Raw genomic sequence first — 22,311 nt, forward strand, 5'->3', positions numbered from 1 at the left:
TTCGGAGTTATGATTGGTCCCATGGGTAGGTAGCTCTACTATGGACGCAATTATTTATAGATAGCATCCTTATGCGAAGAATTGGCGATTGACTTTGTGGCGCTATGTATGAGCAGAGCGTGCATGACCACTTCTTATAAATTGCTCAATACTGTTGTATCAACGTCGTTTGACACGGTTTACCGTGGATGTTACTTCAAAGTAGGGCTGCTCCGAATATTCGCATTTGCGAATATTATTCGGCGAATAATTATTCGCACCATTTTGCGTTGCGAATAACGAATAACGAATATTATTCGCAGGATGTCCGCGCAACGAATAAAATTGCGAATATGGCGAATATTATTCGCCGAATATTCGTTATTCGCAACCCCTAAAACCTTAAAGTGCTCATAGTTTATTACGGTTCCAACACAAGAAGAAGCAAAGGCATTAAGGCACAAAACAACATGCAAATGAAAGGCGGAGGCATAAACTGCAAAACGAAAGATGCAAACCACGAAACGCAGGACTGACGCACTGTAATATGTACCTGGTAAAAGCAACCTCTCACTAGGTCACAGAGCAAGAAAAGTGCGCAGCTCGCTATCAATTTACTCTTTACATCACATTGAGCTGGAAGGCTGTAAGGGGCCATATTGGCTCTTGAAACAGTGAATTAAATTTATTAAAGGGCATCCCCTGAGCACGTGATTAGATGCGAATATTATTGGCACTGCTCAGGATTTGCGAATAAAATTGCGAATATTATTCGCAGCGGTTGGGACTTGCGAATAACGAATACGAATAATGCCGATTACTGCGAATATTCGTATTCGGAGCAGCCCTACTTCAAAGTCGTTGCAAGTCGACTTAACTTACTAAAAATAGTCTACTAATACTCTAAAGGTATATCAAGAACTGCCGAGTGGACTTGCCGTGGCAGACGAGGATATCTCCTGATATGCTACGGCTTCGGGATGATAGTGGGTCTGGGGTAGCTGTAGCAGCATGTGAGCTGTCACAATCTGCATGGATGTAAGATGCAATGCGGCAAAGTACAGTGCGAATAACAACCCAGTATTGCGGGTATTTTTTTGGGGGCGTATATTTGCGGGCTGATTTGTGAGGTCGCAAACTTAACTGCTGAGGCCGGGTAGCCATGCAATGGCCGTTACAGTTGCAAGAAAGCTGGATCCCTTTAGGTTGGTGCGGCTGATAGGCACCGGGGTACACCATTAACCAGCGCAGGACGGTCTACAGCTAATAGACATCGTTTGTCAATATCTCATACAATAAATTCATAATAGCTATCAACAAAAGTAAACCTATTATATTGCTAAATTGCTTCTATGTTTTATCATAACAATGTTCGACAATAAGAAAGAAATAGAATAAGTTGCCAACTGTTCACGAAATCTCGGCTGTTTAACATAGCTTTTCTATAACAATGTTCGACAATAAGAAAGAAATAGAATAAGTTGCCAACTGTTCACGAAATTCTCGGCTGCTTAACATAGCTCTAACCATAGTTCAAACCCCAGTCCAAAGCTCGCGCAAGTCTCCAATCAACCTTCACTTACGGGAAATTGTTACGCTGCAGCCGCTTGACATAGCCTGCAATAGTAGCCTCGGTGCGGGAAGGAGTGTACTCCCAGTTATATTCAGGCTTCACACAGGATCCAAAATCAACAATTACCTTCCCTCCACCAACTTCCCGATATTTTTCGAGATCCAGTTTTTCGCTTCCGGAGAAATGATAGGCGGACTTGTCATAGTTCACAAAAGTCACGTTTTGGTTCACCAACTCCCTATTGTGATATAGGTACAGCAAGGCATCGCCCATTGACCCGTCTTTGAGGGCAACTTTAATAGACTTAACGTCACTGAACTCAAGTTCACTCATCGTATAAAAGGGCATAATATGTTTGGTACCCTTCTGTTCCACCCAAAAGATGGTGTCCGTGGGAGAATGTTTAGGATGGCCTTTGAACAAGCACAGTGTAGTACTGCTGATGTAGCCCTCTGCTGCCGTCGAATAGGAAAATGCCAAGAAAATAAGGATAGCCCGAAGTACGTAAGACATTTTCTAGAATAACTGTCCGTTAGCCGATGCTTCTTGTCGGATATTTCACGTTACTCACGCTAGAGATATGCCAGATTCAATGAAAGTCAAGGCTGGCTTGGATAATAGTGTCGCGCCTTTCAAAATACTAAGCAGTTGGGTTGGCAGCGCCTATTATATGCTGGAGGGTGGGATTGCTTGTACTCCAGGACCAAATGGCTGCTACCTTGTGCATAACAGTGGAGTTACTGGCTCGGGATTCACGTGGGCAAGGCGCAGAATCCGGCCTGACGGATTGTTCGTGCATGTAACGCCATTCCCCAAAGGCGCGAGGTCACACCAGATATTAAGCCAGACCACAGGCTACTCCCATCTGCAGTCGATCTCCCGCGGATTTAACATTGGTTTGCCTGCAGATGCGAGTGGTTGCCTTGCGCTGCAACCGGGCGTTTGATGTTTACAATGATGCGTCGGTCTGTCAGGACCAGCAGCAGACACGACTTCCGATAGCGATCCGTTGACTACATAGAGTACTCTTATGGCACACGAACGCATGATCGCTTTACAGTCGCCGATCACCAGCCGAATGGACCTGGCGACGCATGTGAGGGTAGCAAATGCGTCCGAAGCCCGGTCGCGGACTGACATGTTGCAGCTTCGCAAACTACAGTACTGTCCTGACAAGTGAAACATTTGTTTTCAGGCGGCTGGACCAACGAAATATCGGCCCCCTCTCCACCTACGCTGTTGGGAAATTGGTAAGACATGCTGACTGCAGTTCTGGTCTTCGCTCGTTCGAACTTGCAATTACGGCCCGCTCCGTCTACGCTGTTGGGAAATTGGTAAGACATGCTGACTGCAGTTTTAGTCTACTGATCCAAACTTGCAGTAAAAACCCGCTCCACTTACGCTGTTGGGAAATCGCTAAGGACATGTAGGCTGCAGCCCTAATCTGGGCTGATAGCTTAACGTCGGAACCAGTGCCAAGGAGATTTTTAATTGAGCCTATAAGGCGACAATAACCTAGAGGTACTATGTTTGAAAATTATACGGAATATTGTGTCTGTGCTATTTTACGATCGCTGATCTTTTAAAACTTCGTATCTTTTTTGGTGCAGCCAGAGAATAAGCTTTTATCGACAGCCATGAGGCGCTGCCAAATTTTATTTAAGTTTTGATCGGACAGGATTTTCCCGTTGAGGATTTTCTCGGAAGACCACAGAAGAAATACTGTTGCGGCATCCAGACCAACTGAGTTTTAAGTATAAGTATAGATAGCAGTTAACAAAACGCGCGATACTCTAGTTGCAGCGAATGATAAAGGCTCTCAGTCACTCAGTGAAAATGTTTAAATCAATAGCCTGTAATATATAGCTGGCCGGCGCAGGAGAGGGAACCAATGCATCGTAGAACAGGGATCGTAACCTAATAATTATCATTATACAATATATACAAATACCCGTGGCGCGTTTTTGATCCGACAGCGTTAATTTGTTGTTTGCTAAACCTTGAGGGTATAGGCAGACCGACCCTGACCAGACGATGAACCACGAGCGTGCTTGGCGACAGCAAGAAGGATGAGTGCGCCTACTGGGAAAATAATAGTGACACCCATTAATAGCTTGCATATTAGGGATAACGGTGAATCCCGAATTGCTGCAGCCGTTGCATGAGCCGCACGCTACAAGCGAAGACAAGATTGTGGATCAGTTTGGGCACGCACGGCACTAGTCGGTCCTTGAGCAGCGACCCTTACCCTGATGGCTGTCGATCCTGGTTCAGTCCTGAACTTTCATGTACTATAGGATTCCCCTAACCCTCCCAATTCACTCTCAACTCTAAGGTCTCACAGCCGACTGAGTATTCCACCCGGACCAAGGTGCGACTGTTACCCTAGCCCCTGCGACTCGTTACTATCCGAAATCGCACTTCGCACCTTTGTTCGCGCCCCTGAACTTAACATTATATTTGTAGGGAAGCTGATATTGTGTATGTGGGACTGCTTTGGGCCTTTTGCACCACTTTGATTGCGAGGGACAGATCAAGGGCATCCTGCCTCGAAATGGTGAGACGAATGTGGCGCGGAATGCATCAATATGCTGCCACGCAGAACGAGGGATAGTCGTTTGGGGAAGAGTGCAACGTCAATATAGGAAGGTGTGATGCCGTAAGTGAGATTCGACGTGTGTATTTATATACAAAATTGTTGCCGCTGAGATAAATATCTTTCAAAAGTTCAAGAGCTTGTGTTTGACAGTCTGTAGCTAACTACTGCAAGAACTGACTCCAATCTTCATCGATATCGATCATGGGGAAGTTCCAAAAAGCTGAAAAGTCTTCATCCATCAATGTGCTAGTGCTACTGTCTATCGACCAATCAATGGTAAATTGGCTGGCATCAAAATTTCTTGTCGCTGGATGCATATCTGCGGTGCCTCGCTCCGGCACTGACGATGCATGTTGATGTCGTGTTGAAGACTCGATAGATCGCTTTCTTTGTTTAATTGATATGGTTCCAAAGTAAGGAATGAACACTGCTTTGGGACCGCCAGAATCATTCGCCGATATGATTGTGTCTAGGGCAAGATAGCACTGGGAGGCCATTTTGCAGGACTTTTCCCTCATCAGGTTGCCAAGAATGTTTTTCAAGCTGTAAATCAGCTTCGAATCATCTTGGTCATTTGACAATGCACCCGATTCGGTTGCATCAAGGTTGCTGACGTAAAACGCTCCGATTAGGAGCACCAGGCAGGCAGTGAAGGCGATGAAGTCAGTCGTCTTGCAATTGAATAAATCCTCCCCAGTCGCAAACACATTGGATCGCAATAAGAGGTATCGCCTGATCAACTCTCTCGCGGCTACCGTGCAGCAATGCCGACTATGTTCATGACGAGAATCTGACGGGTCTTTACGCATGAATGGCAGATGTAAGTGTAGTCGAATGTTGAAAAAATACATTTGAATGAGCAGACGCTTGCGAAGCGAGCTCACCGTTTCAATGACCGCTTCGGGGCTGGACGGGAGGATCCACCAGTCTGCCGGCGTGCAGGCGGCGATTGACTCGAGTTCCTCTTCGATCTGCATCGTAACCGACCATACAGGATCTTTGGTAGCCTGATTACGATCTATGATTCTGGTCACAACCCTAGAGCATCGGATTGAGAATATTTGGGAAAACATAGAAGGAGAGGTCGGCTCTGTTTCATTTTCGGAATCCAATTGTGCATCGTTGACACCATATGGTAAATTCAAGATCATGCTCACAAATCTGTCTCCGTGATATAACGCCCACCAGATTGCTTCCCGCTCAGGTGATCCAGAACGCATTTTGTGAAGGTTCTAAGCTAACTTATCAACTCTGGCCATCCATTCGCCAGGGTCACAAGGTACATACCATGAGTTGAGCAAGTATCAGTCCGCGACGGTGACTCAACCACGCTCGTCGCGGTTGTCCGGAATCCAAATAACACTTTCCTTGAACCAGTATGCACTCTAATCCCTTGATGGACGCTGCATATTCATCGTTCCTCGTTACGATCTTTTCCACCATTTGGAGGGCCCGAGCTTGACTGGCCTCATCACTGCGCGCATATGCAGCGACCAGAATACCCATCTCTTCGGGACTTTCGTTGAAATATACTCGAGCAGCATATTCGAAAAGAGGCTCCGCAGCGACGGCACTGCCAAATGTCTTTTCTCGCCAGTGAATCCACCAGGAGCCATTTGCTTGCAGGATTCCTAGCAGCCTATCATACGGTGGTAAGATGGATCGTAGGGCTTGACAACTGTTTCGGCGTTTCTGCGTGACGAAATTGGTACGACGATCAGGTCCTGCGTGATCAGAGGGAAGCGGTGTCGGCAGTGTCGTTGTATGCTCGTCCAGGGTCAGTTCGACTTGACTGCTCTGCTCCGTCCTCTACGAAAATATTAGCTACTTTTTTATTTTGATCAACGGACTTTCTCCATACCGTATCAGTGGTAAGAAATGACTTGAAAGGAGCCTTTGAGCCATCTTCGCTGACGGATATATCAATATCGCCATGAACCGGCACCTCAATGTTTGGGAAGCCCGTTAGTGGGGCATCTTTGTGTAGCGTCCTGCTAGTTTGAGATGTCTGAGACGTTACAGCAGCCGACTCAAGAAGTGATTCCAGCCGTGCAATTCGATCGCGTAATGTCGTATTCTCGTTGCCGACGGTGTCTTCATAGGTTTGTTCCACGCATTCCAGCCCGCGATGCATACATCTCGCGCACGCTTGAAAATTGTCCGGTGGGAAGACGCAGCGGATTTTGCGACGACGGCCTGGATTGATTCGATTAGTACAGTATGGATGATACAATGTCCTCATAATGAAGAGAGACACGTCGAGACGCAAGGTCAGTTAGACCACGCGGCTGAGGGACCGACGAGATGGGGTAGCATACATTGCGTACAACTCCGCGTTCCTTTCCGCATTTTTCGAGGACCATCAAGTCGACCGTTAGCGGACATTGAAGCTCGAGCCGTTGATAATTTCTATTCTTGACTTTTATCATGGTCGGGAAAGAATGAGAAGCGCCTCAGGTGAAGTTACGGGAGGGCGGACGAGCGGCCGCTATTGAGCCGCACGAAGTTTCGGCCGCTTTTGGGCCGCGGTCTCACTTTGGCAAACCTATTATTGTTTCATCGTCGAATGAACATAGTGTTCCGCACAACTCATAACAAATGATGGAGATTTACGTCGAGCGCATCGGTGGAGATGTTGATCGAAGGATAATTCAAAGGAATGCGCATATTCACCGCAAGGTACATATATATATATGACCGCATACCAACAGGACAAAGGCTCTTAAATCTGTACTACTGAACTAATATTTTCATTGTAATTACACTGATCAATTGATCATTAGTTTTCAACATGGCTATGGCACCTACACCTGAGCCTAAGACTCTTCTGGGCCACCATAGAGTCCTTAGTCCGTCCGCTTCCATTAAAGTATCACCATTGTGCCTTGGAACTATGAACTTTGGCGAGATATGGTACCTACTGCCATTCTAAATAAATGCAGTGTGAATTGCTAATGAAATTATAGGAAAGACTTGGTGGGCGAATGTACCAAAGAGACTGCATTTGCCATACTCGACCGCTTCTACGGTGCCGGCGGAAACTTCATCGATACAGCAAACATGTACATGAACGGCGAGTCGGAGCAATGGCTGGGCGAATGGATGGCTGCTCGCGGGGTACGTGACGACTTGGTCATTGCCACGAAGTATAGCACTTCGTGGAAAATGCCGTTCAAAGAGCCAGAGGGACAAATTTTGTCCAACTACGGCGGAAACAACAAGAAGAGCTTGCGTCTTTCGCTAGAAGCGAGCCTGAAGAGACTCGGGACGTCATATGTGGACATCCTCTACGTACACGCATGGGAAGGTACCACGACGATCCCAGAGTTGATGAGGGCGCTCGATGATGTTGTTCGGGCCGGTCTAGCTCTTTATATCGGCGTATCGAACTGGCCAGCATGGGTGGTGTCCAAAGCAAATGAGTACGCCCGTGCGCATGGCCTGAGCACTTTCGTCGTTTATATGGGTCGTTGGAATGCGGCCGAGAGAGACATTGAGCGCGACGTGCTTCCCATGTGCAAAGCTGAGGGTATGGGGATCGCCGTTTGGAGCGCACTCGGAGGAGGCAAGTTCAAGTCAGCTGATGAGCGTAAGGAGACGGGCGGACGGGCAGATTATGGACGTCAGCTGGGCGAAGCTTCTAAAGATATCTTTCAAAAAGTATATGTGGCCCTGGAGAAAATTGCAAAAGGGAAGAACGTCAATCCTACGAGCATTGCGCTAAGATATGTCATGTTGAAGGTCTGACCATTCCTCTGTGTATCTGCTCGAAATATATCTGACGCTCGATAGGCTCCATATGTGTTCCCAGTCTGCGGCGGTCGGAAGGTCCACCACTTGGACAGTAACATCCAGGCACTTAGTATCGACCTCACCGATGAAGAGATAAACGAGATTGACTCTGCGGTGCCTTTTGAGTACGGGTATCCGTATAACGTTCTCACCGGCGGAAAAAACAGGCCGGTCACCGCCGCCGATCCAGCGTTCATGGTTTACGCTTGTGGAACGTTCGCAGGCGTAGACGAACCTAAGGTAAGTAACTGATATTGGTCCATGTTCACCCTGACTGACAAAACCACTTGGCAGGCGATTCACTGAAAAGCCTACACGTCTTGAGCCTGGCTACGTTCTCGGAGGTGTCAATAATGTCTCACGGATTGTGTATGATTGAAATAGGTACTACGACACGTGTGCACCAAGCCAATGAAATCACTCATGGCCTGTCCTTAAATGTATTTGATGTTTTATCTCGCCTCGTTTGTCCTTGTCATATATTTTAATAAATTGATTACGTGCAACAAGATGAGATTTCTGGCCCCTCGAAGTCGGAGAAATCCAAAAGGTTCTTCGTCAGGGAGATAGTGAGTCATTGTTGAATGATAAAATGATTGTTGGTTCCCGGTTGTTATTTCGTCTAACGGGGCTTCTCACCTGTAACGCAATAATCTACGCTCTACGTTCTTTGACAGCGAGAAGGCTAGTCCTGCCATTACTCTGTTCAATCAACCATACCCTTACGACTCTGAACTCTGCTGCGCTTCTCCGGTTGTTGAGTGCCCGTCGGTCCATGACACTCGTGGACTAGCTCTTCATTTGTTGAACGCCAGTCCAACCAGGCGCACAAGATCCGTTGTCGAGGTTGCCAGAGTCAGGTTCTCCAATTCTAAAAGCCAATAGTTTCGAAAGATGTTGTGTGCTTTAAATGCATGACAAAACTGTGTGTACAAATAGTCGTATAAGCAGAGCTTCATAGTGAGTAATCGTCAAAAAATTTTTAAAAAAAAGGCTTATCAAGATACATTATATTTCATTGTATAAACATCTATTCGCAATGCGACCATATCTTCACAGTGACTATAGGCCAATTATTGCATTATACGTTTCCTTCATATACCTTAAATTTAGCCCTCTTCGATGGAACGGCCGGTACTTCCAGAGATGCTTCCCTCTATACCACTGAACACAGCCACAAGGGCAGAGACAGCGCATATTGGCCCAGACGTAGTAACGCAGGCCCCTATCGCAGCTATCGCTACTGTAGACGGGACCTTGTAGCTGAACTTCCAACTAAGAGCGCCGATGGAAACAGGTGCATCTAGCACGAGTAGAGTTACAATGACTATTATCGCAAAGAGTCTCACGACCGCCGAAGAAACTTTCCTGCTTGCCCTATAAAATATTAATGTAATCATTTGACGTAATAATAAAATATTGGTTAGGTTGTCGTGTGGGTAAAGGATACTGATGATTGGTGGCTTCACATTCCAATGCCAAGGGGGTTTGCTGCAACATGATCCGCCAGCCGCTCGGATAATTCCGCGACTACTGAGTGTCTGGTGCCGCATTGGCTCGACGGGTGGCCGCAACCTTCCGTTAAGGCATCAAAGATCTGTTTTAAGTGGATCTCTTTATTGCCGCCGTCGGCGTTGTCACGGGCGACATAAGAGAAAATAATGAATTGCCGGTTTAAATTCTTTTTCAAATTTTGAATTTTGAACTACCGGTGGAAAGGTCGGCGCTTACTAGTAGGGCCTGTATATTTTTGAGCTTGATTGCCCCTAGGCTTTTAGTGTCGCGTTCATCAGTTCACGACGATACAGCACAATCATGACGACGAAGTGAGGTTTGTGCAAATAGAGAATTATCGGAGCGGTGGGTTTCATCCTGTTTCCATCGGAGATAGCTTTGCCAGTGGAAGATATCGAATACTTCACAAGCTCGGGTTCGGAGGATTCTCGACTGTCTGGTTAGCTCGAGATGAGCACAGTCATCGACTTGTGTCTCTCAAAATTATCATCGAAGAGGCTTCGAAGACGAGCAATGAACTGAAGATTCTGCAGTATCTCAAGGAAAGCGCAATACGCCACCCCGCATGTGGTCACATTTTGTCCGTGCTTGACCATTTCACGATTGAAGGTCCCAACTGTTCCCACACCTGTCTGGTATCTCCGTTTGACGGTCCTGATCTTGCCCAGATCTCTCACAATCCGAGTCAACCAGCTGGAAGCCGCAGGCTACGCGGATCTTTAGCACGAAAACTTGCGTGGTAGGTGACACTAACAGTACGATATCTGCGCTCTACAGGAGTCGTTCATGGAGATATTTAATGCTCGCCATTACCGCTGACCTAGCTCTAATTCTGCATTTAGATCTTACTCCCTCTAATGTCCTGATCCAACTTACACATGTCGACTCATGGTCAGATCAAGACGTTTATGAACTGCTCGGTTTCCCAGTACAAGACCAAGTGCGAGCTTGGTCTGGAGAGGTCCATGGGCAGTCTGCACCAAAATATCTAGTCGAGCCTGCCATTCTCTCAAAACTTGAGTCGAAATGGTTTACTGAAAAGGCTCTACTGGTGGATCTCGGCAAATATTTCATGTTACAGGCACCGCCAACTAACGGTGGAGGCATACCGATGTCATACTGTGCACGAGAGGTCTATTTCAAAGGGAAGGCGAGTGTTTGGTCGGACATCTGGGCCTTAGGCTGCACGATTTTTGAGATTCGTGCAGGAGAACAGCTGTTCGCATCATTTCTTGGTGGCCCACATGAAGTGATTCGGCATATAGTGCAAACGCTTGGCAAACTCCCAGAGCCGTGGTGGAGTTCCTGGAAGCTGCGCGATGCCTTCTTCGATGAGCATGGCAAACCTAGAAAATCTTGGCCTAATGATATTCCCATGGCTGTAGAATATCCGCTAATTGCACATATCAGGGACATAGGGTCAGAAGACAATGAGGTCATCGCAGATGAAGCCGCACATATCAGGGATATAGGGTCAGAAGGCAATGGGGCCATCGCAGATGAAGCTGCACTGGGCGATTTAAAGAACATTGTTCGTTCTGAGCCTGACGGGAACCCTATCTTTGAGCCCCTGGGAATGAGACTGACAGAGGCAGAGGTGGAAGCTTTCGATGACCTATTGCACAAGGTGCTAAGATACCACCCAGAGCAACGTCTGCCAGTCAAAGAGATCCTAAAACATGCATGGTTTACCATATCTTCTGAAGATTCCTCCGCAGTCAATGGATAAAAACTGTGATTACGACGACTGGTAGGTCAATAAACACGTGCGGGGTATGGGACTTTGAAGGTGTTTTGAGGGATTCGGTCTAGACCAATCGGACTGCCCGTGGTCCATCACAGTGCCGATGATCCCCACGTCTTCATTTTATCGTCTGTTTGCTCTTGGGTAAATGGTGGCCATTTCGACCGAATCTTTAGCAGCTAATGTGAATTGCGATTGTGGGCAAAGGATCGGGTTTAATTTGAGCTCAATGTGATGTCCCGAGGTGTACGACATACGTTATGACTTACTGGAAGCGAATGACGGTATGCGCTGATAGTGAGGAGTATCTTCCAATTGATAGCAGGCGCAAGTATTATTATAATCAGTTCTTCTGTACTGGCGACTGCCGAATTTACACGCGTGTCTGCGTGTGCTTGCGCCAGTAAGTTGCGACATCAAATTGTTTAGGCATAACTGGAGTAGTGTCTCGCGGCTTTTCTACGGTCGCAAGGTCAGTAGAATGGTGTCTCCACTTTCTTCTGTTCTATGCAATTTTCCTCAATTTTCCAGTTTAGTGAAATAATATCGCGATGGAACAGGAACAGTATCCTGAGTACGCGAGCAAGCATCGTTCGCCCGGCCAGCTGTCAACCCAGGTGACTCGGTCTGGTTCTTACGACGCAATATCAGCTCAACGTGGCCTTACGATACGCTAGATTAGAACATACTGGGCGTATTCGTGGTTAAGCGGTGCTACGTAGACACATATTATGACCTCGGCCCTCTACCGACCATGAAAATTCATCCAGTTTCCAGTGTCTCATATGTATCTGTTGCCAGCACGCTCCTGAGAGTCTCTGTGATGTAGGAACGTGGTACTCAGGATTGGATTTTTTCTGCGTAATGTTTGGTTAATTGCTAAAGTACATGTACTGTCGAGTGTGGGATGGGGAGACGGACAGGTTATATGAAGGTCCCTTCCATCCCCACTACTCGACGGAAATATAGATTCTAAAATTGGATCTTTGCGCGTCGCCTACACGCGAGCCTGGCACCATACGATGAAATACTAGCGCGAAAATAAATATATTTGTTTTGCCGTTGTCCAGTTGGACTTCCCAAGTCTGCACAAAACAACTTCCGTCAAAAGAAATATCGCCTTCCGGGATGTTCGCAGCTTCCAATCTATCGTCTGGAATAAAATCACGTATTCGAAGACCGTTCCTTTTGGGTGGACGGCTAACGGAGCATGTATATTGAATCAGCATCTAAACCATGTCAGTAACTTTGCCTCCAACGTTCAAGGAAATGAAGTTACTCACGCATCTAGTAGACCGTCTATTGACGCTTGCCGCCATGGATTCCATATCTCCAAACGAGATATCCAATGACACCGGCCAAGCTCCCAATGCCAGAACCACCTACTACGGTCCTCCATCGCCGGAGTTCACCCGACTGTGAGTGCACGGTCATAATCGCCGCACCTGCCACCGCACCTGTAAGACTCCAGTCGTCGACCTCCATCTGTCCTTGATTTTCCAGCAGCCGCCAACTTCGATCTTTCCACTCGATCTCCTCCTTGCCCATCATGAGCATCGGAAGCGTGACCGCCAGCATGCCCGTGCCGATGACTGCGCCGACTCCCGTAGAGCGCTGGACGGCGGAGAAGATAAAAGCGCCATTCTTGAACGGAGAGGTTGCTTTTCCACCCAAAACGGGGCCCAAGAGTGAACGGCTGAGACCGATGACCATGCCGAGAGCTGAACCCGTTTGGAACCCACGATAGAGGACATGAGACGCGAGTATAGTTTTGTAGTATGGCTGATCTTCAGCGTAGGCTGTGTGAGGAAAGAGGCGCGACATCACGTCACAGTGTGGGAGGAATCCTTGTTAATTGTAGTGCACCGACTTGTTTCGAGAGACGTAGACAGAACCTGTTGAATATTGATTGTTCGTGATGCTGTCAAGAACGTGAGGGTGTCGTGGACACGCCTGGCGTAAGTTGCACCACGTGGTGGCCCGGTTGCCAGTGAGTTTGAGGACACAACCTCAATTAATTAGCGCCGTTCACTACGCCGACAATTTGTGTCAGAATCTGCGGGTTTGGTAGAGGGCGCGGTTAAACGAGAAATTGTCCTAAGCTTGTTAGGCAACTCCCCGACGGGTGAACCCTAATCCATAGCCTATGTCCCTAACCCCATCCGATCGCAATCGTCATATATGGGTGGAGTCTCCTGTCCGCCAGTAGACTGCGTTTCTATTTGTCGTTTCGACAATTGCTTGAATTTGGTATCTCTGCTGCCTGAACGTGGACGCAATAGCTTCTGGAACTTCTACATAGAGTCGCCGATGGTCGTCGCGTGGGCTGGCGAGATCATCCAACCAACGTCCAGCCGACTGATGGCGACAACCACGGCAAACGGCCTACGCCCGTCAGCGACCAGTCGGATGAGCATGGCGGAAATCTCTTTAAGTTGGACGCTTCGCGTGAATCCACCTTATCGACAACTGATATATCGAGCACGATAACAATGAGCATGTCGATGGATAGGTCTGCCATGCCGGACGAGAAGGCGCTTTCTGACTGCGACATGGCGCTTAGCTTTTTGAAGAACAATCCGCCAGAACAGCGAGTAGGCCCCTGTCTTTTTCTCAGCATTTGAAATTGGAGGCAGACTGGTCCAATATAAAGTCGGAGACAGGCATTCAGAGGATCAGAGGTATTAGCTTACATATGCATCACTATTTTCGTAAAATGCTGACACCTTCGACGTTGTAGGTATCCATACTTGTCATACAATGGTCTCATCCATATAGCGACTGTGGTGACTGTCCCAAGGGATCTTCATGAAGTTCCAGCATCAGAATTCATGTCCGAAATCATGAACAGCATTGAGGCATATCTCTCTGTTCATAAACCCGACGCAGTAGGCACAATTGTGGATAGTGGATCGGTCAAGGAGAAGATAACTTATGGTACCTACGCCCACAGTTCGAAACAGTCAGATGGAGTATTCAAGTACAACAGTATAGATTTCGGGCTCTCAGTATAGTGGCCATAGAGGTGGGATCTAGTGAGACATATGCCGCCCTTTGTCGTGACAAGGATATGTGGCTTGATGGTCACCATGTTAACGTCTGTATGTTGGTATGTTTCAATGAGTCACCACGATTTCGCAACCCCACTAGTCTGTATGAGAACTTGGACGTCAGATCAGAGATAGAAAATATGAATCTGGTTGCAAATAAAAGCATGCCATCACACTATGGTCCGATTTCCTACCCGAACCATCATTGGCTTGGAACGCTGAAAGAAGGATTCATAGAAGTCTGGCGCGAGAATAGCTCTGTCAGATACGTGAGTAGCAGTATTTCGATTTTGTGATGACTGATGCGCTTACTGGTATGTCAATTTAGCCGTTGATAGAAACAGGGAAGATACATGACACTCTCCCTACAAATATTGGCCTCCGCATACGAGATTTTTATCCCAATGAAGCATGGAAGGCCGCTGATATCCCGGATGGAGATATTCCTATTAATAGCACTATCTTCATGAAACACATTAAGACAGCCATCATTGCGACTGCGGGTAGATTGTCCGACTATGTTTCACAGTGATCCTAAATCTCAAATATATACTGGCACTTAGCTTGTGCTGCTGATCATATTGCATGCCCACTCTTTATATTTGTAAAGAATTATAAGTTTCCTAGTGTAAGCCTTAAGGAAATTCTTCGCCACGTAAAAAGAATTTTGTTGGAAGTCGGCGCTGGGAACAGTTTTCCAAGAATTATGAGCTCAGTATATACATCGCATCCCAAGCTAAGAAAACAATTTAATGACCGGATCCGATCTGTTGAAATTTCAATCTCCGCATGATCTCCATGATCTACAACCGTCACTTAAATTGGTGTTGGGTCAATCACAAAACCGAGTTGTCGTGGCCTTGTTTTGAGCGGATTGGCACGATTGCGCTGTCATCTGTGTGCACTAATGGCATCTATCGGCTTGCTGCAACTGGAAGCATATCGTAGGCTCAGAACACTGAAGCCCGAAACTTTTATTAAGCTCAATAAAGAAAGCTCACAATTGATAAAAATTCTAGAAACTGTCTCCACAAGTTAACATCAGTTAACATCACGTACATCTTGAAATTAAACTATAACTTCGGCTAAACGCCCGCCAGATCCATGAGCTTTATTTATTCATCATTGTAGGTGACAGATACAACATCGAAGTAGCTCTTCTGATCAGTCCAAGTTATCCCGCCATAGGGGCTCGTGCCAAGGTACTGGCCAGCTGGACTCTTGATCGTGTAACCCTTGGATGCGGTGTAATTGATGGAAAAAATATCAGCCTTGGCCTTAGTAGAAGCAAAGCGACCGGAGTGCGTAAGGTATTCACCAAAGACAGACTGGATGTAGAACTCTTTGCTGAAAGCATCACCAACCTGGTAAACAATGAAACGATAGCGCTCCCCGGAAAAGTTACTCGCAGTAGATAAGCTGTGAATATTATCACTGCTTTTGTACTTGCCGATGGCATACGTTCCCTGCTTCCACTTTTGAGAAAATACGACGTATCGACCCTCAGTAAGTGCACCGCGAAGATGTTTATAGCCTTCCTCAGCCCAGAGAGCATCCTGCAAGGTTTGATTGCCATAAGGGATAGGTGGCTGCGTGTAACCTTTGTTCTCTTCCTGGCAAATTGTGGTGGCAATGTAAGCGCCATCTGACCACGCGGGGAAGGATACATTGGCGAGAGTAGGAATGTCAAATCGGGGCTATCGTCGTTCAGTTCTATGCAACAACAAAATAGCCACGGAGGACTTACGTGTTCAAAATCAAACATGTTGACAAGATTTGACATGTGAGATCGTCTCCAGGGAGCGATAGCGTCCAACTTAACGTCCTTGCCCTGAGCAGCAGCCCACTCCTCCAAGAACAAAAGTTGAGAAGAATGATCGCTAGGCTCAGAGAAAACGGAACCACCACGGGTCCAAGGAGATACAGCAAAAAATGGAACACGGAATCCAGGACCAACAGGCCAATATTCCTTCTGGGTAAGTGGGTTAAGCGCCCATTCGTACGCAGTGCCGTTAGGAGAGACGAAAGGAGGAACGTGATCACCCCAGCCACCAGTTTCTTTGTGATATTAGCTTACTCCGGACATACCACGATGTACGTACAGCCCACTCACCATCGTACGAGATAAATAACACGGTATCATTGGCAAGAGGACCCTGTGTGATGACCTCAATAGTCTTCTCGATCATCCAGGCGCCAGACGTAGGAGTATGAGGAGGATGCTCGGAGAGAGGAAAAGATCCAATGATCCAGGAGACCTCGGGCAGTGTCCCATTGGAAGCTTGCTCTATGAAAAGAGGAAACCCTTCATAAGATAAGCCCTTTACTGCGAGAGGACCATCGGACGGTGAATCTAGGTAGTTCTGAAAGTAGTACATGGGATCATCGTTGGTCGAGTCACTGTCACGATAAACGAACCAAGAGATGTTTTGCGCCTCAAGAAGCTCCGGCATTGTCATCCACTTCAAGGGATAGCAGTTGAAGGGGACACCATCGGTATATTCGCATTCATGAGTACTCCAGTTCTCCATGTAAGGACCACCAATTTCCTCAGGAGCGCCGACCTGAGAGTCGAAGTTTAACGTACCAGATATCCACGAAGCACGGTTAGGAGCCGTAGGTCCTGTATCGTATTATGTTATTATAAGCACATAAAATCACAAGAATGACCATACCAATGACGAACTCGGCATACATATCCGCGACAGACCATTCCTCGGCAACCGCAAAGTGGGTGGGAATATCCGAGCGATCATAGTGACCCCACGCGTACTGAGAGTTGTTCGTGATCCAACCGTTTATCTTTCCATAGTTCCAGGCATTATGGTTCTCAGTCCAGTCATTAGAGCCACCGACAGCACACTGACTACCATTCTTGTAGGCCGGGTTTGCGCCCAAATAGAAAGGAAGCAAATATTCTGCCTCGCTGTTCGTGGTAGGCCTAATTCGTGTTAAACCTTGAACCTTGGCTATTACTTACAGGTTGCATACTGATACCACACTGGCGTCCCCTTTTCATCGACATGAACGTTGGGGTCCTTGAAACCACGGACACCGGACATGGTGCCAAAGTAGTGGTCAAAAGCACGATTCTCCTGCATGAAGTAAACTACATGTTTAACGTCACTTAAGGAGCCGCCAAAAACTAACGGAATAGCAGTAAAGGCAGTAGCCAATGCAAAGGGTAACTTCATTGACAAGGCAACCATATTGCAACCCAGGAAGCCGACTAATCGTGGAATGTGATGCTTAGCTAAATCAGAAGCGGGCGAACCTTTCTGCTTATATGAGTGCGTCGTCGCTACCTGCGCCCTGAAAGCTATTTAACATATCGAGATGTCAATCGAAACAAACGACCGAAGTGCAGCTTACTGAAGACTCACAAGTCCAGACACGGACCACGGGTTTCCCAGTAATAGGGACCATCGTCGGCGGAGAATTTTGATTAACTGTGGAATAGCCAACGAGATCTCTTAAGGCCACCACCTCGTACTCTATGGTCGACGGCAGGTGACTGCATTGCGATGTCAAAAAAAGAAAAGAAATCATCGTAATGCATTTCCCGGCTCTCGTATGATAGCTCAGCCAATACCAATCCAGGATCAATGTCCAAGCGTATAGCACGTGTTAGGAAGAATGATAAGAAATCCCAAAGCCCATGCTGCTTCTGATAAGTTGGATCACGTCGACCAGAAGTAGAAGAGAATCGGGCCAAACAGGACAGCACAGTAAATTAGAGCTCATGTCTGTTACTTGAACAACAACACGAAAGGAAGTTGTTGCACAAGAAACACAGTGCGCTGCGAGATCAGTTTACGAACCAGTCTGCGAATTCCTGGATCTCGCAACGCTAGCCAAGGTACAAAATCAGACACAGCTTCATTTTTCCGAGTCTCACAAAAGATTCTTAGGAAATAGAAACCGTTAGGCCACAAGGAATGCCGATCCACGAAGCCGGCTACCGAGTTACTACAGTACTACTGCAAACTATTAGTTACCGTGGCAGGATGAAGTCTAAACATCAGTTTTTAAGTTGCTTCGCCGCATACCGGCTGTCGATCGCATGAGCGAAACTCTCAGGTCGATCGACCTATTTCCACGTTTTTCAGTTACAACTGGGATTCTTAGCTTCTATTTGTTCAATGCATATCCAAGACATTTTATAAGTTCACAATTGTTCGAATTGATCCACCGAAATGCACCTTGCAGGTGTAAAACCCACGGACAGTAGTCCCCACAGATAAGCCCGATCGATCGTGCAGGATATTAATCCGATAAGCTTTGGGCGTGTACCGTATAGCCGTTATGTACTATCAAGGGGTTGCCCTACCTGCGCTTATTGTGCGGCCCGAAAGCATAGCCCGTATTGATTTACTCTCCGGCCGAGGTTTAAGCGAGCACGCCAACGAGATATAACTCTCCATAAAATAAATTAAAATAGTATCTAGTATTTTGTGATTGCTATAATTTTCATCTTTAGAAATATGTACTTTCCAGGGATCAGGGGTCTCAGGGTTTCCGTGTGTCTCCACACCGATATGAATACTTCACTTCACCCGCTTTCGCACCTTACCAATAGTGGATATTTTGAAGATTGAAGAAACTGGATGCGTTGCGACGATTAGAAAACCAAATAGCCGTTATCACTTAGCTAACGAAATTCACTAACCGGGACTGTGACTCTCAAGCTCGTAGTCAAGCCCACACCGTAATGCTCAGGACCAGAGCGGCCGGCGATAGCAATCACCATCGCCACTACCGTATCTAGAAGCATTTAGCGCCGAAACTGTTTAACCGGATTGAAAAGAATATGTGGCCAGGATCTTAAGTCCATCAGAATGGGACTGAATAAAATGAGCTGTAACTCAAGCCATTCGATGTGGAGATTTGATCGCCACGTTGTGTACGGCCCAATGAACTTCCCTGGCCAGTGCCGGACAAATATGATTCGTGTTACCTCTCGGTAAATAGATTCGCACCAGCCACCAACCCTAATTGATGTCCAATGGCTATCTCTCTACGCCAACACGTGTATCTAGACAGCCAACTTTTACATCTCAATAGTCAGCCAATCCAGTCCCGTTAAGTCCTCATATGACATCCTCAATACCGGTCATTCCGATATTGAACTCATCTCTTTTGATATGATGTACGAGCTGCTTCATCTGATTCGTTCAGCAGCCAAGCGTATAGGGAAGCTTAGAGAGCAACTTTTATTTGTGGTCTTCTTGGCAACGACCTCCGTACCAACCGCAATTTCCGCATTTTTGTGTTCACGGTTGACCGTTGTAGAAATGAGAGAGGAAATAGCCAAAGGCCCCTGCGTTACAATCTGCCCTCGGGGGACGACGATGCCCACAATGTCCGCTTAGATGGATTGCGGACAAGAAACTAAAACTGGGCAGTAATTATTTTTATTCTCTTCAGATGATTGTATTTCTTTTGTTAGCTGCTTTTACTGAACAGCATTGCCGCACAAATTAGCTATGCCGACTTCTTTCCTGGGACTCAGTAGAAGTATGTTGCAACATTGATGTCTTGACTATGCAATGTCTTGCTGACTGGAAGTGTAGATGTACTGATCGCTTTTATAATATACTGCCTAATTATAGTTTTCCTCCTATATGCAGTTATAAGTGATGCTTCGATATTCACTTATATAAACAGTTCACAACCGTCGGAGCGACTGGCGCAAATGCAGGCAACTGCAAAAGCCATCCAGGATATTTATAGCGCGGAATATCCAACAATCCACAATTTGAGTTGGCGCGTCACAAACGAGACCCGCTCTCCGGATGGTGTCTTACGCGAAATGGTTCTTGTTAACGGACAATTTCCGGGCCCCATTATACGGGCGAAAAAAGGCGATACGCTTAGGATTCGTGTGCGGAATGATCTAGCTATGTTCAATCAGAGCACGAGCATCCATTTTCATGGACTATTTCAGCACGGTATCAATGCAATGGATGGTGTCCCGGGAGTCACGCAATGCGGAATTCCTACTGGAGGCGAGTTGACGTATGCCTTCGATTTGAAACAATCTGGAACATTTTGGTGGCACTCACATTCGAAATTACAGCGAATAGATGGTATGTTTGGTGGTCTTGTCGTGTATGACCCTGAGGAGTCATATATACTTGGCCGGGATTATGATGAGGAGATATTTATCGTACTTCACGATCATTATCACGACGTGGGCGACGCAAACCTGGATTGGTATTTATCGCAGCAAAGTGCCGGGTTTGAGGTCCGAAAGTTTTGTCTCCCTAACTTTTTGAAAAATTAACCAATATATATGTAGCCTGTGCCAGATAATGGACTCATAAATGGGCAAGGCATCGCCAACTGCAGTCGTATTCCTAAACGGTATTCGTGTACGCAGAGGTCATCTCTACCTACTTTTCAATTTGAGCGTGGAAAGAAATATCGCCTTCGTATCCTCAATTCTTCAGCATTTGCGGAAATGAGTTTCTCCATCGACGACCACATTCTGAACATTATCGAAGTAGACTCTACAGAAGTTGAAGCTTCGCCTACGTATTTCTTATCAATTTCTCCTGGACAGCGATATTCTGTCATTGTCGAAGCAGATTCAACTATGGATTCGGTTTACATGCGCGCGCACATGCACAGCAGTTGTTTCCGATACAGACCATATGGCTATCAATCTGACTTCAGTACCGTCATCGAATATGTGTCACCGTCGCCGAAGACAATGATTGCCCACGTGATGCGCCGTATATTTAAAATATGGATGCCATCGACTATTCCCCGATCCTCGCAATGGAAAGATGTATTGCCACCGGAGGAATGCGTGGATTTGGACATTACTTCGTTGAAGCCAAAACTGGCCTTAGATGTACCAGAAGCCGATGTGCGGTACGTGATTCAACCCAAAAATATGCAGTTCGATCGCGTGCATCTCGCGCCCTTTGGTTTTATCAACCGTACATCATTCATACCAGCTGTCGGGGCCCCAAACCTCCAAGTTGCGCTCGGATTTGTCAATGCGTCAGACACAGTTCCTGTTCCGACCGTCAGTGGTCGGCAGAATACAGCCATCTGGGGCGGAGATCAACTCGTGACTGAAATTCCCCTTGGAAGTGCCGTGGAATTAATTATTAACAATGACGACGAGGGGGCCCACCCATTTCATCTCCACGGCTACGACTTCTGGGTTTTGCGGGTATTTGCAGAAAAGAAAGCCGGAATCGGAAAATGGCGACCGGAATACACTTCTTCGTATGTCCTGGACAATCCAATCCGTCGGGACGTTGTGACAATTCCAAGACTAGGGCATGCTGTGATTAGATTTAAGGCAGACAATCCGGGAATCTGGGCATTTCATTGTCACATTGCCTGGCACATAGCAACCGGCATGATGATGCAATTTGCTGTAGGCGTGGATACTATTGATAGTAATAACGTTACAGACGATATGCTAGAGCATTGTAGAGTGGAACGAGAATTGGGCGCTAGGTTACTGAGGCCTCTTCCCGGGGATGAGATGCGGAACAATAAGCCTGCTCTATCATATGTCTAGTTACTGGATCTTGCAGTACTGTGGTTTGAGGATTTGCCATGGCCACATGTCAAATAATGAGATTCTTCCGTACTCTCATAGTACCTCGTTAATAGTCCGTATTTATAACTGTACCAAGCCTATGTTGTTCTATTGGGCAATTACAAATTTAATGCGAAAATGACTTTGCGTTTTACTAAAGAGCAGCCTGGACGTCCTTGACGTAAACGATCCGACCAAAGAACAATGAGGAATGGGAGAATAGCGCAATATAAAGCAGCCCGTAGACTTACGGCAATGAATGCTTTGATCAAAGGAGGTCCAGTGTCCATTGGTCGGCATTTTGAATTCTTTCGCTGACTGCTCTTCATAGGCGACAGCGGCATAGATCGTTCTATCGAGATCTTGTTTGCCCGTGAAGGAGCGAATGTAGGCATTGTGCCTCTGCCGGAGGAGAAAAAAATGCCGAGAACTCCAAAGGGGTTATCGAGCGGGATCCTGGCCGCGAGATACAACTGTATTCAGGGGATGTCAAAG

General features: G+C 46.7%; 9 protein-coding genes across 9 annotated transcripts; 5 read left to right on the forward strand and 4 right to left on the reverse strand.

The window, feature by feature from the left end:
- Positions 1 to 1,307: 1,307 nt before the first annotated feature.
- On the reverse strand, positions 1,308 to 2,168 carry POJ06DRAFT_228612 (uncharacterized protein). The gene is made up of 2 exons (XM_056185766.1): positions 2,124 to 2,168; positions 1,308 to 2,068 (listed from the first exon to the last, which is right to left on the reverse strand). Exon 2 carries the CDS (start codon positions 2,063 to 2,065, stop codon positions 1,559 to 1,561), a length of 507 nt encoding a protein of 168 aa, XP_056040677.1. The 5' UTR covers positions 2,066 to 2,068; positions 2,124 to 2,168; the 3' UTR covers positions 1,308 to 1,558.
- A 2,144-nt stretch (positions 2,169 to 4,312) lies between these two features.
- Positions 4,313 to 6,536, reverse strand: POJ06DRAFT_202627 (uncharacterized protein; the record flags this gene model as incomplete). The annotated part of the gene is made up of 4 exons (XM_056185283.1): positions 4,313 to 5,383; positions 5,439 to 5,960; positions 5,998 to 6,347; positions 6,470 to 6,536. 4 exons carry the CDS (start codon positions 6,534 to 6,536, stop codon positions 4,313 to 4,315), a joined length of 2,010 nt encoding a protein of 669 aa, XP_056040678.1.
- Positions 6,537 to 6,721: 185 nt separating this feature from the next.
- Positions 6,722 to 8,446, forward strand: POJ06DRAFT_262810 (norsolorinic acid reductase). Its single transcript, XM_056188802.1, has 4 exons — positions 6,722 to 7,064; positions 7,118 to 7,892; positions 7,944 to 8,183; positions 8,238 to 8,446. Exons 1-4 carry the CDS (start codon positions 6,943 to 6,945, stop codon positions 8,247 to 8,249), a joined length of 1,149 nt encoding a protein of 382 aa, XP_056040679.1. The 5' UTR covers positions 6,722 to 6,942; the 3' UTR covers positions 8,250 to 8,446.
- A 619-nt stretch (positions 8,447 to 9,065) lies between these two features.
- POJ06DRAFT_283810 (protein kinase) lies at positions 9,066 to 11,187 on the forward strand (the record flags this gene model as incomplete). Its single annotated transcript, XM_056190132.1, has 4 exons — positions 9,066 to 9,188; positions 9,752 to 10,197; positions 10,236 to 10,893; positions 10,984 to 11,187. 4 exons carry the CDS (start codon positions 9,066 to 9,068, stop codon positions 11,185 to 11,187), a joined length of 1,431 nt encoding a protein of 476 aa, XP_056040680.1.
- A 1,314-nt stretch (positions 11,188 to 12,501) lies between these two features.
- Positions 12,502 to 13,026, reverse strand: POJ06DRAFT_241230 (uncharacterized protein; the record flags this gene model as incomplete). The annotated part of the gene is made up of 1 exon (XM_056186124.1): positions 12,502 to 13,026. One exon carries the CDS (start codon positions 13,024 to 13,026, stop codon positions 12,502 to 12,504), a length of 525 nt encoding a protein of 174 aa, XP_056040681.1.
- Positions 13,027 to 13,700: 674 nt separating this feature from the next.
- Positions 13,701 to 14,784, forward strand: POJ06DRAFT_283812 (uncharacterized protein; the record flags this gene model as incomplete). The annotated part of the gene is made up of 5 exons (XM_056190133.1): positions 13,701 to 13,796; positions 13,820 to 13,883; positions 13,981 to 14,190; positions 14,217 to 14,521; positions 14,581 to 14,784. 5 exons carry the CDS (start codon positions 13,701 to 13,703, stop codon positions 14,782 to 14,784), a joined length of 879 nt encoding a protein of 292 aa, XP_056040682.1.
- A 463-nt stretch (positions 14,785 to 15,247) lies between these two features.
- On the reverse strand, positions 15,248 to 17,461 carry POJ06DRAFT_215938 (phosphoesterase family-domain-containing protein; the record flags this gene model as incomplete). Its single annotated transcript, XM_056185527.1, has 5 exons — positions 15,248 to 15,949; positions 16,000 to 16,310; positions 16,366 to 16,875; positions 16,928 to 17,193; positions 17,244 to 17,461. 5 exons carry the CDS (start codon positions 17,459 to 17,461, stop codon positions 15,368 to 15,370), a joined length of 1,887 nt encoding a protein of 628 aa, XP_056040683.1. The 3' UTR covers positions 15,248 to 15,367.
- A 1,857-nt stretch (positions 17,462 to 19,318) lies between these two features.
- POJ06DRAFT_262817 (uncharacterized protein) lies at positions 19,319 to 19,685 on the forward strand. The gene has a single exon (XM_056188803.1). It carries the CDS (start codon positions 19,397 to 19,399, stop codon positions 19,622 to 19,624), a length of 228 nt encoding a protein of 75 aa, XP_056040684.1. The 5' UTR covers positions 19,319 to 19,396; the 3' UTR covers positions 19,625 to 19,685.
- A 53-nt stretch (positions 19,686 to 19,738) lies between these two features.
- POJ06DRAFT_297601 (Cupredoxin) lies at positions 19,739 to 22,150 on the forward strand (the record flags this gene model as incomplete). The annotated part of the gene is made up of 3 exons (XM_056190615.1): positions 19,739 to 19,769; positions 19,826 to 20,499; positions 20,554 to 22,150. 3 exons carry the CDS (start codon positions 19,739 to 19,741, stop codon positions 21,793 to 21,795), a joined length of 1,947 nt encoding a protein of 648 aa, XP_056040685.1. The 3' UTR covers positions 21,796 to 22,150.
- Positions 22,151 to 22,311: the final 161 nt, after the last annotated feature.

The sequence above is a fragment of the Lipomyces tetrasporus genome, assembly GCF_029532465.1.
Source record: "Lipomyces tetrasporus strain NRRL Y-64009 chromosome Unknown POJ06scaffold_12, whole genome shotgun sequence".
In the NCBI taxonomy this organism is placed as follows: Eukaryota; Fungi; Ascomycota; class Lipomycetes; order Lipomycetales; family Lipomycetaceae; genus Lipomyces; species Lipomyces tetrasporus.